Source organism: Pan troglodytes, chromosome 3 (genome assembly GCF_028858775.2).
Source record: "Pan troglodytes isolate AG18354 chromosome 3, NHGRI_mPanTro3-v2.0_pri, whole genome shotgun sequence".
Taxonomy (NCBI): domain Eukaryota; kingdom Metazoa; phylum Chordata; class Mammalia; order Primates; family Hominidae; genus Pan; species Pan troglodytes.
Window position 1 is genome coordinate 1,693,221 of NC_072401.2, and position 17,287 is coordinate 1,710,507.

Genomic DNA, 17,287 nt, shown 5'->3' on the forward strand with positions numbered 1-17,287 from the left:
GGATTGTGCCCCATGGCCCTGTCCCGGGCCCAGCCTCCCCATGCCCAGCCATGCGCCTGGCCCCACAGGCCTCCCTCCCATGCTGCTCCCTGCCACGGCTCCTCAGCCCACCTCCTCCCTGCTTCTGTCTAACCAGGGGTCTTCTCTCTTTCCACGGCTTAAATCCTACCCACATGTGTGTGGCTCCCACCTGGGGCATCATGGGCCTCAGCCCTGGCTGCATTCAACCCCAGCACAAGGCTCCCTTCCCAGCCTTGGAAGCGGCCTCACATTGTGCAGTCCAAGGCCTCGGGTGCCCATGGGGCCACACTCACGCCCCCATGCAGCCATCTGCACGCCCTGCTGGCTTGCAGCCTCCCCCACACTCCTGTCACGCTCCTGCCCAGCTCCCCAGCCTTGCGGCACTCCAGACACCCCCAGGCCCACCCGGCCCCACACTCCAGACTCACCTGCAGGCCCACCCCGGCCCCACACTCTAGACTCACCCCCAGGCCCACCCTGGCCCCCACACTCCACATTCACCTGCAGGCCCACTCGGTCCCACACTCCAGACTCACCCCCAGGCCCACCCCAGCCCCCACACTCCACACTCACCCGCAGGCCCACCCCAGCCCCCACACTCCACACTTACCTGCAGGCCCACTCCAGCCCCCACACTCCAGACTCACCTGCAGGCCCACTCCAGCCCCCACACTCCAGACTCACCCGCAGGCCCACCCCAGCCCCCACACTCCACACTCACCTGCAGGCCCACTCCAGCCCCCACACTCCAGACTCACCCGCAGGCCCACCCCAGCCCCCACACTCCACACTCACCCGCAGGCCCACCCCAGCCCCCACACTCCACACTCACCTGCAGGCCCACTCCAGCCCCCACACTCCAGACTCACCCGCAGGCCCACCCCAGCCCCCACACTCCAGACTCACCTGCAGGCCCACCTGGTCCCACACTCCAGACTCACCCGCAGGCCCACCCCAGCCCCCACACTCCAGACTCACCTGCAGGCCCACCTGGTCCCACACTCCAGACTCACCCGCAGGCCCACCCCAGCCCCCACACTCCATACTCACCTGCAGGCCCACCCCAGCCCCCACACTCCAGACTCACCCGCAGGCCCACTCCAGCCCCCACACTCCACACTCACCTGCAGGCCCACCCGGTCCCACACTCCAGACTCACCTGCAGGCCCACTCCAGCCCCCACACTCCAGACTCACCCGCAGGCCCACCCCAGCCCCCACACTCCAGACTCACCCGCAGGCCCACCCCAGCCCCCACACTCCAGACTCACCCGCAGGCCCACCCCAGCCCCCACACTCCAGACTCACCCGCAGGCCCCACACTCTGGACTCATCTGCAGGCCCCACACTCCGGGCTCATCTGCAGGCCCCACACTCCGGGCTCATCTGCAGGCCCCACACTCCGGGCTCATCTGCAGGCCCCACACTCCGGACTCATCTGCAGGCCCCACACTCCGGACTCACCTGCAGGCCCCACACTCCGGACTCATCTGCAGGCCCCACACTCCGGACTCACCCGCAGACCCACCTGGCCCCACCCTCTTGCTGGCGCTTGTCCTCGGCATTTGTCCCGCACCTCGTTCACCTTCTCTCAGATGCTGCCCTGGGTGGAGCGGCACCCTCCCACCCATGCCTTCTCCCCACTGCTGCACAGCCTCCCTGCTCGTGTGTGTGTGGTGTCTGTCCTGCCCTCCAGGAGGGGAGTGGTGAGCAGCTGCCCAGTGGGCAGGGTGAGCGAGTGAGTCCTCGTGTCCTGGAGGCCCTCACCTGCCCAGACCTGCACAGCGCTGTTGCTCTCGGCACCGCTGGGGTATGGCGTCTCGGTTCACAAGCGTGAGTGTGACGTGTCACAGCTGTGCCATGAGTTGATCTGCCAGATGGCAAAGTGCACTGATCCTCTGTGGTGACCGGGGCTGGTGCCCCTGGGTGCCCTGCAGTCTTGTTGAGTTTCCGAAGCCTCCAGGTCATGACTCGCAGCCACTCCAGTGTGCACCCAACATTCTCTTCGCTGGACGGGGTCATCTGTGATGCCTCTGCCGCGCTGCCCACTGGGCTGCTGTGACCCCCATCTGGTGCCATTTTTCCTCCAGCTGGGTGTCAGGGAAGGGCATTCTCACCTGCACCTGCCCAGGCTCATGTGACGGACAGTGGGGCCAGCACATGTCCGCTCCGGTGCCCTGTCCCACATGCCTTTCCCACCCACCCGCCTCCCTGGCCCCGTGTGCCCGGCTTCCCCCAATGCACAGGCCCTCGCTCTATGCTGCCCACATGTCCTGGCTGCCTGGGGCGGCCCCCCGTGTGTTCACAGATGACCTAGCCATCCTCTCCTAAACGCCCAGCACACTGTCCTTGGGACCCACGGGGTGTGGCCAAGCAACCTGGCAGTGGCTGCTGAAGCATGAGCTGTGGGTGCCCCTGGCCCCAGGGAATGTGCGCTGTGTTGGGGGAGAGAGACGTGAAGTGAAAGAAGGGGGTCCTGTGGTGGGCACAGGCCACGCGTTCCACAGAAGTGCGTAGAGCAGGGTGGATATGGGAGGGCTGATGATTCTAAGGCCAGTTGGAGTAGGCCTCAGCAGGGTGAGACAGGCTAGACTCAAGGTGTTGGGGTGCCCTGAGCGTGTCTGTCCGAAAGAGGGCCTGGAGCTGCTGTGTGGAAGAAGGCGGGCGTGTGGAGCCCATGAGGACTGGGTTGGGGGGGAGGGGTTCTTTCTGCTGAGATGCTCCGGAGGGCGTTGAGCTGAGGAATCGCTTTTGACCACAGGTGACCACGGCACTAGGAAGCCCTGGGGAAGGTGCTGCTGTGGCCGAGGGGGAGCTGCCAGGTTGTGGAAATGTAAACCCCGGCTGCGCTGGTCAGACCTGGACTTCCTGTAGGGGGCGCCATGGAATTCCCATGTGGGACCCCAGTTTCCTACCTGTGCACCAAAATTCCTGTGCACCAAAATTGGAGATGTGACAAACTTAGGAAAATAACCTCATGCTCTGGATTGGAGCAAGGTCCCAGACGATACAGGACAGGAAGCTGCTGCCGAGGGAAGGCCACCCAGGAACAGGACAGGAAGCCTGCTGCCGAGGGAAGGCTGCCCAGGAGGGGCAGAACAGAGTCCTCAGTGTGGCTGGTGCTGTGCACCTGCCTGTGCTGCCTTAGGCTGGACGCAGGGCTCTCAACCCGTAATCCTAGCACTCTGGGAGGCTGAGGCGAGCGGATCTGTTGAGCCCAGGAGTTTGAGACCAGCCTGGGCAGCAAAGTGAGAACCCTTCTCTACAAAATTTTTTTCAAATTAGCTGGGAGTGTTGGTGGGTGCCTGGGGTCCCAGCTACTCTGGAGGCTGCAGTGGGAGGATCACTTGAGCCCAGGAGGTGGAGGCTGCAGTGAGCCAAGATTGCACCACTGCACTCCAGCCTGGGCAACAGGACAACACCCTGTCTCAAAACAAACAAAAGTCAGCATGAGCATTTCGTGTGAGACAGAAAACCAGTTCACTTAGATGGTTTCCAGTTTCAGTTGACGTACGAGCCTGCTGCCAGCTGGCCTCACATCTTTCATGTGACTCTCACAACCGGAGACCCGGATGTTGGAGAAACCCTCAGTAAGAGAGATCCAGCTGGGTTCAGAACCCGAGGCTGTGTGGACGGGACATGACGCAGGATATAGACCAGGAGCCACTTCCTGAAATTTAGAGCAAAACTACAAAACAAGGCCTTTGGGAGACCAGGGTGGGAGCATCACTTGAGCCCAGGAGTTCAAGACCAGCCTGGGCAATGTGGCAAGACCCTATTTGTATAAAAATAAAAAATTAACTGGGCATGGTGGTGTGCGCCTATAGTCCCAGCTACTCAGGAGGCTGAGGTGGGATGATCACTTGAGCCCAGGAATTTGAGGCAACAGTGAGCCATGATCTCACCACTGCATTCCATCCAGTCTGGACAAGAGAGCAAGACCCTGTCTCAAAAAAAAAAAAAAAAATGGTTTTTCAAGTTGCAAAACAAGGCAAGACTTTGTGGAAGACCCAACATTCGCCTGCCCTGAAGGGGCTTCAGAAAAGAAATCATCAAAGCAAACATGCAAGAAAACACTATGAAGGGGCTCCAGAAAAGAATCATCAAAGCAAACATGCAAGAAAACGCTATGAAGGGGCTTCAGAAAAGAATCATCAAAGCAAACATTCAAGAAAACGCTATGAAGGGGCTTTAGAAAAGAATCATCAAAGCAAACATGCAAGAAAATGCTATGAAGGGGCTCCAGAAAAGAAATCATCAAAGCAAACATGCAAGGAAACGCTATGAAGGGGCTTCAGAAAAGAATCATCAAAGCAAACATTCAAGAAAACGCTATGAAGGGGCTTCAGAAAAGAATCATCAAAGCAAACATGCAAGGAAACGCTATGAATGGGGCTTCAGAAAAGAAATCATCAAAGCAAACATGCAAGAAAACACTATGAAGGGGCTTCAGAAAAGAATCATCAAAGCAAACATGCAAGAAAACACTATGAAGGGGCTTCAGAAATCATCAGAACAAACATGCAAGAAAACACTATGAAGGGGCTTCAGAAAAGAATCATCAAAGTAAACATGCAAGAAAACACTATGAAGGGGCTTCAGACAAGAAATCATCAAAGCAAACACGCAAGAAAATGCTATGAAGGGGCTTCAGAAAAATCAAAGCAAACGTGCAAGAAAATGCTATGAAGGGGCTTCAGAAAAGAAATCATCAAAGCAAACATGCAAGAAAACGCTTTGAAGGGGCTTCAGAAAAGAATCATCAACATGCAGGAAAACGCTATGAAGGGGCTTTAGAAAGAAATTATCAAAGCAAATATGCAAGAAAACGCTATGAAGGGGCTTCAGAAAAGAAATCATCAAAGCAAACATGCAAGAAAACGCTTTGAAGGGGCTTCAGAAAAGAATCATCAACATGCAGGAAAACGCTATGAAGGGGCTTTAGAAAGAAATTATCAAAGCAAATATGCAAGAAAACGCTATGGAGGGGCATCAGAAAAGAAATCATCAAAGCAAACGTGCAAGAAGACACTATGAAGGGGTTTCAGAAAAGAAATCATCAACATGAACATGCAAGAAGACACTATGAAGGGGCTTCAGAAAAGAAATCATCAAAGCGAACATGCAAGAAAACGCTATGAAGGGGCTTCAGAAAAGAAATCATCAAAGCAAACATGCAAGAGGCCGGGCACAGTGGCTCATGCCTGTAATCCCAGCACTCTGGGAGGCCGAGGTGGGCAGATCACGAGTTCAGGAGATCGAGACCATCCTGGCTAACACGGTGAAACCGTCTCTACTAAAAATACAAAAATTTAGCCGGGCATGGTGGCGGGCGCCTGTAGTCCCAGCTACCCGGGAGGCCAAGGCAGGAGAATGGTGTGAACCCAGGAGGCGGAGCTTACAGTGAGTGGAGATTGCGCCACTGCACTCCAGCCTGGGCGGCAGAGCGAGACTCCGTCTCAAAAAAACAAACAAAAGCACACATGCAAGAAAACGCTTTGAAGGGGCTTCAGAAAAGAATCATCAACATGCTTCAGAAAAGAAATCATCAAAGCAAATGTGCAAGAAAACGCTATGAAGGGGCTTCAGAAAAGAAATCATCAAAGCAAACGTGCAAGAAAACGCTATGAAGGGGCTTCGGAAAAGAAATCATCAAAGCAAACGTGCAAGAAAACGCTATGAAGGGGCTTTAAAAAAGATATCATCAAAGCAAACATGCAAGAAAACGCTATGAAGGGGTTTCAGAAACGAGAAACCGTTAAAGAAAAGATGCAAGAAAACAACACTATGAGGGGTTTCAGAAAAGAGAAATCATCAAAGCAAACATGCAAGAAAACGCTATGAAGGGGTTTCAGAAACAAGAAATCATGAAAGAAAAGGTGCAAGAAAACAATGTTATGAGGGGTTTCAGAAAAGAGAAATCATCAAAACAGCGCATCTGTGAGGCCGGTGGTCCAGACGTGGGGCCGTGGGACCCAAGTGGTGAACTGTGGCCTCATCCTGGGCCGTTGGGTCCTGAGCTATGTGCAGGTGGAGGTGCCGTCCTTGGTCCCACTGGGGAAGGTCGGGAGTCATTGCTGCTGAGGACCACCTGAGCGCTTGCCCCAAGCCTTGCCATGCCTGGTGGAGTCCCGTACCAGCTGCTGTCCTGCCCCTGCCAGAGACCATGGGTTCCACTGCTAGGCACTGAGCACCCACCCCCTGTGCCCGGCCACTAGCGGAGACTTGATGCTAAGCCTGGGTTACTCTGTTTTTTTTTGTTTTTGTTTTTTGTTTTCTTTGCTTTCATATAAATCATTGGTTGTAAGTACCGCGATATTAGCCATAATGTGTTTATGTATTATTTAGCATGTTATTATTTGCTTACTGTTGATTTTGAAATGAGGGGGCTGCCCAGGGAGGGCCTGTAGATGTGCTGGGGGGCTGTGGGGAGTGGAGACAGGGCCGCCTGGCATGTGGCCTGGCCCTGCCTGCATGTGTGTCTCAGCAGCTCCTCTCCATGGACAGGTGGGGCCAGCCTGGCTCCCTTGCCCGGCTATGGCTGCTGTCTCTGTGAGCGTCCGACCTTTTGGTCCTTGGGGGCTGTTCTGTTCCTAGGATCTCAGAGCGGCCCTGAGTAGTCCACGAGTGCAGACCCACAGTGTGGACTGGAGATGCATCTCGAGTGGTGGCTGGTGCTGGGCCTGCCTCATGGAGGCTGGGGTGTGGGAGGGTGGCATGGGGGCCTTGAGCCAGCACATTCTGATCAGGTGCTGCTTCCTTCCTCTAAGGACCTAGTGAATATTGAGATGTTCCTGACGGCCAAAGAGGTGGAGGAGTCCCTGGAGAGGCGTGAGACGGCCACCTGCCTGGCCTGGTGCCATGACAACAAGTCCCGGCTCCGGAAGATGAAGGTGCATGGACTCCCAGGTTGGGGTGGGAGTGGGTCGGGGCCGAGGCTGCGCCACCTGCCCTGGAGCCAGCACCCCCTTGCCTGGTGGTTCACAGTAGTTTGGTTTTGGTTTGTAAGGTGTGGGTTGGGTTTGGGAGTTTTTTTGGTGGCTGTGTTACACTTTTAGGCTAAAATCTGGAAAAGTGCACCTCATTTGGCATTACAGTTTGTGTACAGCTGGCATGAGGCTCAGAAGGGGTGGGTTACAGGAGGCTGACCATGTGCACACAGCGTGTTGGGGCTGCTGGGCTTAGAGCCTGGAGACAGGTCAGTCCTGCTCCATGGGGGTACTCCGTGGGCTCCCTGCACTCAGTCATAGACACAGAAAAGCTGGTTGGGAAGTCATTCTCCATCTGCGAGGCTGCAGAGCTCTGGGCTGTGATATTGTTAATACCCACTTTTTCTTTTTTTTTTTTTTTTTTGAGACAGAGTCTCGCTTTGTCGCCAGGGTGGAGTGCAGTGGCACGATCTTGGCTCACTTGCCTCCGGTGTTCAAGCGATTCTCTTGCCTTGGCCTCCTGAGTAGCTGGGATTATAGGCATGCGCCACCATGCCCAGCTAATTTTTGTATTTTTAGTAGACATGGGATTTCACCACGTTGGCCAGGATGGTCTTGATCTCCTGACCTTGTGATCCACCTGCCTCAACCTCCCAAAGTGCTGGGATTACAGGCGTGAGCCACTGTGCCCGGCCAAGTACCGACTTTTCTAGAGACCAAAAGAAGCTTAAGAAATGGACTCCTAAAGGACAAAATTTAAACCTGCTTATTAAAAGGCATTGTCACCCTCGGGGCTTGCAGAAATGTTTTAACTTATGTTAACACTTCTGCCTCCATTAGCAAAACTTTTCTGTTTTCTAAACTGAGCGCTGCTTTAACCTCACCCTGGCTGAGTTTGGCAGGGTGCACGCAGTTACCAGCCAGGAGTGACACACTGCCACTCAGGGCCGCCAAAACAAGCACGAAGCAAAGACGGGACGAAAAAGTAGAGCGGCTAATGGCTCCCCTAAAGAAAGTTTGGACCTTGGTATGGAAACCCTAAAAGGAAAGCCAGAATTGGTATGTAACCTGCGGCCCCACCACACAGTGCCAGCCCCACACTCCCTCCCAGAGAGCCGGCACACACCTCACAGTGGGAACTCCGCCAGGGCTGTTTCCTGTGGATGTCAGAGGGAAGATAGATTCTTGGTGCTGCCAGGATATTCCTGCAAGCCCTAATTACCTGCCAGACAGTGTTGCTGGAGGGTGTTGGGGGCTTGCCATGAGCACACGACCTGTCTGAAGCTGCTGTGGGGACAGGCAGGGCCAGGACTTGGGGCCCTGAATGCATGCCTGGGGGACGAGTGTGCCTGGTGTTGGATGAAGTTGAGATTGGATGCCTGGTGGATGAGCGTGCCTGGTGTTGGATGAGTTGAGATTGGGTGAGCGTGCCTCGTGTTGGATGAGTTGAGATTGGATGAGCGTGCTTGGTGTTGGATGAAGTTGAGATTGGATGCCTGGTGGATGAGTGTGTCTGGTGTGGGATGGAGTTGAGATTGGATGCCTGGTGGATGAGTGTGCCTGGTATTGGATGAAGTTGAGATTGGATGCCTGGTGGATGAGTATGTCTGGTGTTGGATGAAGTTGAGATTGGATGCCTGGTCAATGAGTGTGCCTGGCGTTGGATGAGTTGAGATTGGATGCCTGGTGGATGAGTGTGTCTGGTGGTGGATGAGTGTGTCTGGTGTTGGATGAGTTGAGATTGGATGCCTGGTGGATGAGCGTGTCTGGTGTTGGATGAGTTGAGATTGGATGCCTGGTGGATGAGTGTGTCTGGTGTTGGATGAAGTTGAGATTGGATGCCTGGTGGATGACCGTGCCTGGTGTTGGATAAAGTTGAGATTGGATGCTTGGTGGATGAGCGTGCCTGGTGTTGGATGAGTTGAGATTGGATGAGCGTCCCTGGTGTTGGATGAGTTGAGGTTGGATGAGCGTGCCTGGTGTTGGATGAGTTGAGATTGGATGAGCGTGCCTGGTGTTGGATGAGTTGAGATTGGATGCCTGGTGGATGAGTGTGTCTGGTGTTGGATGAAGTTGAGATTGGATGCCTGGTGGATGAGTGTGTCTGGTGTTGGATAAAGTTGAGATTGGTGTTGGATGAGTTGAGATTGGATGAGCGTGCCTGGTGTTGGATGAGTTGAGATTGGATGAGCGTGCCTGGTGTTGGATGAGTTGAGATTGGATGAGCGTGCCTGGTGTTGGATGAGTGGAGATTGGATGAGCGTGCCTGGTGTTGGATGAGTTGAGATTGGATGAGCGTGCCTGGTGTTGGATGAGTTGAGGTTGGATGAGCGTGCCTGGTGTTGGATGAGTTGAGATTGGATGCCTGGTGGATGAGTGTGTCTGGTGTTGGATGAGTTGAGATTGGATGCCTGGTGGATGAGTGTGTCTGGTGTTGGATGGAGTTGAGATTGGATGCCTGGTGGATGAGTGTGCCTGGTATTGGATGAAGTTGAGATTGGATGCCTGGTGGATGAGTATGTCTGGTGTTGGATGAAGTTGAGATTGGATGCCTGGTCAATGAGTGTGCCTGGCGTTGGATGAGTTGAGATTGGATGCCTGGTAGATGAGAGTGTCTAGTGTTGGATGAGTTGAGATTGGATGCCTGGTGGATGAGTGTGTCTGGTGTTGGATGAGTTGAGATTGGATGCCTGGTAGATGAGAGTGTCTAGTGTTGGATGAGTTGAGATTGGATGCCTGGTGGATGAGTGTGTCTGGTGTTGGATGAGTTGAGATTGGATGAGCGTGCCTGGTGTTGGATGAGTTGAGATTGGATGAGCGTGCCTGGTGTTGGATGAGTTGAGATTGGATGCCTGGTGGATGAGTGTGTCTGGTGTTGGATGAGTTGAGATTGGATGCCTGGTGGATGAGTGTGTCTGGTGTTGGATGGAGTTGAGATTGGATGCCTGGTGGATGAGTGTGCCTGGTATTGGATGAAGTTGAGATTGGATGCCTGGTGGATGAGTATGTCTGGTGTTGGATGAAGTTGAGATTGGATGCCTGGTCAATGAGTGTGCCTGGCGTTGGATGAGTTGAGATTGGATGCCTGGTAGATGAGAGTGTCTAGTGTTGGATGAGTTGAGATTGGATGCCTGGTGGATGAGTGTGTCTGGTGTTGGATGAGTTGAGATTGGATGCCTGGTAGATGAGAGTGTCTGGTGTTGGATGAGTTGAGATTGGATGCCTGGTGGATGAGTGTGTCTGGTGTTGGATGAGTTGAGATTGGATGAGCGTGCCTGGTGTTGGATGAGTTGAGATTGGATGAGCGTGCCTGGTGTTGGATGAGTTGAGATTGGATGCCTGGTGGATGAGTGTGTCTGGTGTTGGATGAGTTGAGATTGGATGCCTGGTGGATGAGTGTGTCTGGTGTTGGATAAAGTTGAGATTGGTGTTGGATGATTTGAGATTGGATGCCTGGTGGATGAGCGTGCCTGGTGTTGGATGAGTTGAGATTGGATGAGCGTGCCTGGTGTTGGATGAGTTGAGATTGGATGAGCGTGCCTGGTGTTGGATGAGTTGAGGTTGGATGAGCGTGCCTGGTGTTGGATGAGTTGAGGTTGGATGAGCGTGCCTGGTGTTGGATGAGTTGAGATTGGATGAGTGTGCCTGGTGTTGGATGAGTTGAGATTGGATGCCTGGTGGATGAGTGTGTCTGGTGTTGGATGAGTTGAGATTGGATGCCTGGTGGATGAGTGTGTCTGGTGTTGGATAAAGTTGAGATTGGTGTTGGATGATTTGAGATTGGATGCCTGGTGGTTGAGCGTGCCTGGTGTTGGATGAGTTGAGATTGGATGAGCGTGCCTGGTGTTGGATGAGTGGAGATTGGATGAGCGTGCCTGGTGTTGGATGAGTTGAGATTGGATGAGCGTGCCTGGTGTTGGATGAGTTGAGATTGGATGAGCGTGCCTGGTGTTGGGTGAGTTGAGATTGGATGAGCGTGCCTGGTGTTGGATGAGTTGAGATTGGATGAGTGTGCCTGGTGTTGGATGAAGTCGAGACTGGACGGGGCCTGAATCCATATTTAGATGCTGTCCAGAAATGCGCCCTGAAGACTCCAAATGACACGAAAACATGCCCGGTACGAGATGCGGCCGAGCCAGTTGGGGTACACGGCTGTCTGTGCAGTCTGCTCACATGTGCACGCATGCCAGGGGGTGTGTGGGGAGGCAAGGAGGAGCCAGACTGTGCTCTAACGGGTCCCTGGGACCAGCTGTGAGAACCTAGATGGGAAAAGAAACTTGAGACCCAAGTTTGACCTGGCTGAGAGATGGATTTCACAGGCATGGGTGGGTGAGTGGCCCTGAAGGCCCCTGAAGCAGTGAGTTGTTTGCTGCACGTCTGTGCGAAAGCCACACGGAACCATCAGTGTGGGCGCCTGTCGCAGGGCGGGCACAGCCTTGTTGGCGCTCCACGCCGTTTGGGACAGTGTAGACTCGGTGTTTTAGATTTGGGTCTGAATACCTAAGTTTCACGACATAGACACACTTACATATTAGTGGACCAATTGAAAGTAACCTATTAGAGCAAAAGGTGTTATTGAAAAGCAGGTTTGAGGTGTCTGTTGTGTGAAGCGGTAACCTAGAGTGGGCCCAGAGTCCTGCTCTTCTAGAGCACCCCCTCGGCAGCTGCGTCCTGCCTTTAGACAGAGCCCCGGCACTCGCCTGCTCTAGACACGGCAGCCATCAGGCAGCCCCTGGGAGGCAGGTGGGGCCCTGGTGGGGAGCCTCTGTCTCTTCCCGCTGGCCCTTCCCTTCCTCTCCTGCCAGGCTGGCTCTGAAGGGAGCGGAGTGCTGACCGAAGTCTGCCTGCTGATTAGTGGGGTGGGGACTTGGGACCCTGGGATGACTTTGTGCCTCTCGGCTGATTTGTACCAAGCCTGGCACTCCCCACCCAGAGCCTGTGCCACTGCTGGGGTCAGAGACAGTCCTCTTGCCCCAGCTTGGAGCAAGCCTGTGAGTTCTGCGTCCAGCCTGTTGACCCGTCTGTCTTGGGACACAGGGTGATGAGGGGCTGAGGGTACAGGGCAGAGGCAGCAGGGCAGGGACCTGAGCCCCTCTGAGCCCCTGGAAGGCAGGTGGCCCCCGGGGGGTCTGGGCAGCCCAGTCCTCCCCACACCCATGCGGAGCCACTGCTGTGGGTGCTCTGTGCGTCGGGGCAGCAAGGCTGGCAGGTGGGGTGGGCTGGAGCACAGGTGGCACCTCAGAAAGCTCAGTGGGAAAAGCTCTGGGAAGTGGAAGTGATGAGCTTCAACTTAAATGCAGTGGTCCGGGATGGATTCATCTGCCACGTGGAGTTTCTGTTCATGCCGTCCTGAGAGCCAGGCCATGTGAACCCAGAGTGACACGTGGCCCCAGCCCAAGACTCGCTCCGTGGTGCCCACGCCTATATCCTGTTTCCAGGGTGAAGCCCTGAGAATGTCCTGAAACCACACGGAAGATCTTACGGTTTAGACGGACATGTCACTTCCGTAGAATCCGCGTCTCATCTTGGATGACTGCGGTCAATGTTGCCGTTGCCCCCACCCCAGCCACAAGTCTCGGCCCACGTTGGACTGAGGTTTCTGAGATTTCAGAGTGAGGGTTGGGCTTCCCTTGGGTGCACGTGAGAGGCTCATAGGCAGACACATGTGTGACTTGGTCCTGCAGGAGCTTCCCCCCCGGCCCCCGCCTCAGGCATAGTGCCTTCAGCCAGCAGCCCCAACTCGGCCTCTCTCCGTCTTCTACACATCCTGGAAGCGCCCTCCCTTCACGCGAGCCGCCACTTGGCCTCACAGCCACCTAGGACCTCAGTGTCCCCTGGGCCAGGCCTCCGTTCCATGTGCCACCCGCCTGGGGCCTCGGCACCGGCCCTGGCTTCTGCCCGCCATGTTCTCGCCAGGTGTCTGTGCGGTCCCCCATCCATAACCTCGGTGCAGGCGCTCCCCGCCCTACCGACCTGGGTCCTGCCTGCTCCAAGCTTGCTTCTCTGCCTCATGCCCCTGTGAGGCACCAGCCAGCAACCCCACATGTGGTCCCTGTCTCCTCCCCGCCCTACCGACCTGGGTCCTGCCTGCTCCAAGCTTGCTTCTCTGCCTCATGCCCCTGTGAGGCACCAGCCAGCAACCCCACATGTGGTCCCTGTCTCCTCCCCGCCCTACCGACCTGGGTCCTGCCTGCTCCAAGCTTGCTTCTCTGCCTCATTGTTCTGTGAGGCACCAGCCAGCAGCCCCACATGTGGTCCCTGTCTCCTCCCCGCCCGGGGCATCAGCGCCTCGGGACAGGACTTGCCCACGTTCTCCCAGAACAGCCCCGGGTTCAAGCCAGCACCCAGTCTACATTCGGGATAGTTGGGTCCAGAGGCCCGGTGGGAGTGTAGAGGAAGCAGTGGCCTCAGGGCGGGACCCAGGAAGCTGCTTTGTCCTTGCAGAGGGGTTGGTGCCTTTGCTCCAGCAGCTGCACCTGCTGCTCTGCCCTCCCAGCTGTGCTCCTGGAAGCGCCCTGAGCGTCCCGGCCTTCGGGTTGAAATGCTGGGCGGCTGCACGCCCCACCGCAGCTGCAGGAGCAGGGGCGGGACTCACATTCAGAACCCAGTGTTCCCTGGAAAGTCTGCTGCAGGTTAAAGTGGCAACTTCAGCCTCAGCCCTGCCTTCCCCGTGCCTGTGAGAGAGGGGTTCAGAGCTTTGGTTGTGGGGTCTGCTGGTGGACATGCGGGTGCGGCACCCGGGCACCTGGGCTCTGTGGGATGTGCTGTCTAAGCCCTCGTCTTGTCTTTGCCCTCAGAGCTGCCTGGAGTTCAGCCTCAGAATCCAGGAGTTCATTGAACTCATCCGGCAGAATAAGAGACTGGACGCTGTGAGGTAGGCATTGCGGACGTGCGTCTCCTCGAGGGAGGGCAGGATGTTCGGCTGCGGCCCCTGCCAGCCCTCCCTGTCGTGGTCTGGGTCCTGGGACGTCCCCTGGGTCTTGAGTCTGACCCCTGCCCGCTCAGGTGGCTGCTTCTCCCACTCTTCCTGAATGGGACTTGGGGAGTGAGGCCTGGAGCCTGGCAGGGCCCCCACCAAGGTGTGGCCCCAGGTGGGCATCCAGACCCCCGTGGCTGCCAGGGGAACCAGCTTTGAGGTCCCGACCGTCCACGTAAAACACGTGGATCAGGCTCCCGGCACCCCCTTTCTACGCTGGAAAGTGCCGCCAGCCTCAGTAGCTGGGAGTGTCTCTGACGTGTGGTCCTCAGGTAGCTCCAAGCGTCCTGAGCTTGGGAATGTCCCTCACGTCATCGGGGAGTGTTGACAGCGTGTGATGAGGGCACTTCTGGGTTCTCCGGCCTGTCTCCGACCCAAGGGCGGTGTGCAGTGAGCTGAGGCCAGCGGCGCCCTGGTGGTCAGGCCTGAGAAGGGGATGCTGGCTGTCACTGTGGCTCAGCCCAGTTGGGGTGCACGGCGTCTGCAAAGTAAGAGAGGCTGTCCGCTGGCTTCCCGCTGGCTCCCCAGAGTGGGCATCGTCAGGCAGCAGTGGGCCCTGGCCTGGGCAGTGTCGGCCAGTTCGTGCCCACCCCGTCTCGGGGCAGGGCTGCTCCTTGAGTGCTAGGTCGTCTCACTCACTTTCATGGAGGTTCCTGAGCGGCCAAGCCTTGCGGTGACGCTTGAGTTGCTGTGTGGGGTGTGTGGGCCTGGCTGGCCCTCAGCTCCCGGGCGAGTGCCCAGCAGGTGTGTTTGCCAGGAGGGGGGCGCCTGTCCATGCCCACAGAAACCCGTCCGCGACTCCATATCCACCTGCAGTGGGCCAGGTGGCCGAGTGTTCCACAGAGGGCCCATTTGGAGAAGTGGGCGTCTCGCGATGAGGTGCTGAGGGTGGTCCCCAAGATGCACGGCAGAACCACGGCAAGTCCCTGCCCTTGCGTGGACCCTGGAGAGGCCCGGGGTCCTGCTCCGGCTCCTGATGCCAACATGGGCGCATGGTGGCAGGTCAGGCCTCGTCTTCACGCACGAGGGAGCCAGGCCTGCAACGAGGTCCCTTCTGTGCCTGAGAGGGCTAAAGCGGGGATCTCGGGACCCAGGCCAGTGGAGAGTGGCGTGTGAGCGTTGCGGGGACACGGCCAGGGGCCCCCTGTCAAGAGGAGGGGCTCCCGCTCTGCTCTGGCCTCAGTGTGGCCTCGGTGCCTGTGTCGCTGGCCTCTGTCCGGCGGCAGTCTGCTTCCATCCCGAGTCAGCCTCCGTCTCCTTGAGGGCCCCGGCAACTGTCAGCCCTGGAGTCTGAAAACAAAACGTGTCCATCCCGGAGTCCCTCCGTCACAGGTGTCTTCATCTAGGTGGCAGCTGGTTCCGCATAGGGTCTATTGACCTGTTACCCCCACTCCGCATAGGGTCTATTTGCCTGTGTTACCCCGGCTCCGTGTAGGGTCTGTTTACCTGTGTTACCCCCACTCCGCGTAGGGTCTGTTTACCTGTGTTACCCCTACTCCGCGTAGGGTCTCTTTGCCTGTGTTCCCCCCGCTCCGTGTAGGGTCTCTTTGCCTGTGTTACCCCCGCTCCGTGTAGGGTCTCTTTGCCTGTGTTACCCCCGCTCCGCGTAGGGTCTCTTTGCCTGTGTTCCCCCCGCTCCGCGCAGGGTCTCTTTGCCTGTGTTACCCCCGCTCCGCGTAGGGTCTCTTTGCCTGTGTTACCCCTACTCTGCGTAGGGTCTCTTTGCCTGTGTTACCCCCGCTCCGCGTAGGGTCTCTTTGCCTGTGTTACCCCTACTCTGCGTAGGGTCTCTTTGCCTGTGTTCCCCCCGCTCTGGGTAGGGTCTATTTGCCTGTGTTCCCCCCGCTCCGCGTAGGGTCTATTTGCCTGTGTTCCCCCCGCTCCGCGTAGGGTCTCTTTGCCTGTGTTCCCCCCACTCTGCGTAGGGTCTCTTTGCCTGTGTTCCCCCCACTCCGCGTAGGGTCTCTTTGCCTTGTTCCCCCCGCTCCGCGTAGGGTCTCTTTGCCTGTGTTCCCCCCGCTCTGGGTAGGGTCTATTTGCCTGTGTTACCCCCGCTCCGCGTAGGGTCTCTTTGCCTGTGTTCCCCCCACTCTGCGTAGGGTCTATTTGCCTGTGTTACCCCCACTCCGTGTAGGGTCTCTTTGCCTTGTTTCCCCTGCTCTGGGTAGAATCTGCCCTAGAGACTCGCGGGGCCTCCACCTCATAATGTCTGAGCCGAGCTCAGAGCTGTGCCCTCTGCGGCCTCGTCTGTTGCAGGGGAGCAGGCAGGTCCCAGGAAGTGCGTGTCCTTCCTCCCCCAAGCAGACACGTGCTGCCTCGAAGTCTCATCAGCCAGCCGGGCAGGCATGGCAAACAACACCCCAGTGTCTCGGGGGCAGGCGCAGTGTGAGCTACATCCTCTGCTGGGGCCGTCTTGGGAGTGGTTCTCCAGATGCCAGGGCCTGGTCAGGGAAGTCCGGCCTCAGCTCAGCGTGGCCCTGGAGCCACCCACAAGGCACACGGGAGCTGGGCTGGGGTGGCAGATGGGGCATCGGCAGGACGTTTGTGGGGTGAGGGAGTGCGGGTGTCTGGCTGGGAGCCCAGAGGGTGGTGTGTATCGCTGAGGCTGGACAAGAGGGAAGGCGGAGAAGCCTGGCCACGTGTCTCCTGAGGGCTCCAGGCAGGGCCCTCTCACCTGCTGCCAGGGTCCCAGCCCGCAGGAGCTTCCCGTGCACCTCTGAACTCACGGTCCACATGGCGCTGGAGCGTCGGGCACCATCTACAGGGCTTGAGGCCAGCAGCCTAGCCTCTGGGTCCACTGGGGCAGGCGAGGTGAGTCCTGCTGTCTGTGGAGCCAGCGTGCTGGGCCGGGCAGGGGGCCTCGTTGGCTGGGGTGGCTGCAGCTCCGCCCTGCCTGGGGCATTTGTGGGTTTTTGCGAAATGCAAAAGTATGAGCTGCTAGTGATTAACTTTTAATGCCTTTAATTTTTAGTAAATGAGTAAGTGAATCCCTGACCCCAGGCGGCTGGGACCTGGCCTGTACTTCATGGGCTTTGTGTGAGCAGCTCCGTGCCATCTGTCGCACACCCACACCTCAGCCTGGCCAGGCACCGTTTAGGAATTTTGTCTTCTGGGTGTTCTCTCTCTCTCTCTCTCTGTTTCTCTCTTTCTCTCTCCGTGTGTGTGTGTGTGTGTGTGTGTGTGTGTGTGTGTGTTTTGAGGTTGAGTTTTGCTCTGTTGCCTGGCACAATCTCAGCTCACCGCAACCTCCGCCTCCCGGGTTCAAGTGATTGTCCTGCCTCAGCCTCTGAGTAGCTGGGATTACAGGCGCCCACCACCACGCCCGGCTAATTTTTGTATTTTTAGTAGAGATGGGGTTTCAC

At 56.8% G+C, this 17,287-nt stretch overlaps 1 protein-coding gene across 7 annotated transcripts in view; it reads left to right on the top strand.

Annotated features, from left to right (window-relative positions):
* The window catches only part of MAEA (macrophage erythroblast attacher, E3 ubiquitin ligase), a 92,360-nt gene that overhangs the window by 65,152 nt on the left and 9,921 nt on the right, over positions 1-17,287 (top strand). For 5 of the 7 annotated variants that reach the window (XM_063808570.1, XM_054683681.1, XM_024355950.3 and 2 more), the window contains 2 exons: positions 6,791-6,913; positions 13,747-13,823. The exons of 1 other annotated variant lie outside the window; for it this stretch is intronic. In XM_063808570.1, the coding sequence (XP_063664640.1) occupies positions 6,791-6,913; positions 13,747-13,823 (200 nt within the window). The remainder of the gene's footprint in view (positions 1-6,790; positions 6,914-13,746; positions 13,824-17,287) is intronic. One more of the 7 variants, XM_024355952.2, reaches the window with a different exon arrangement.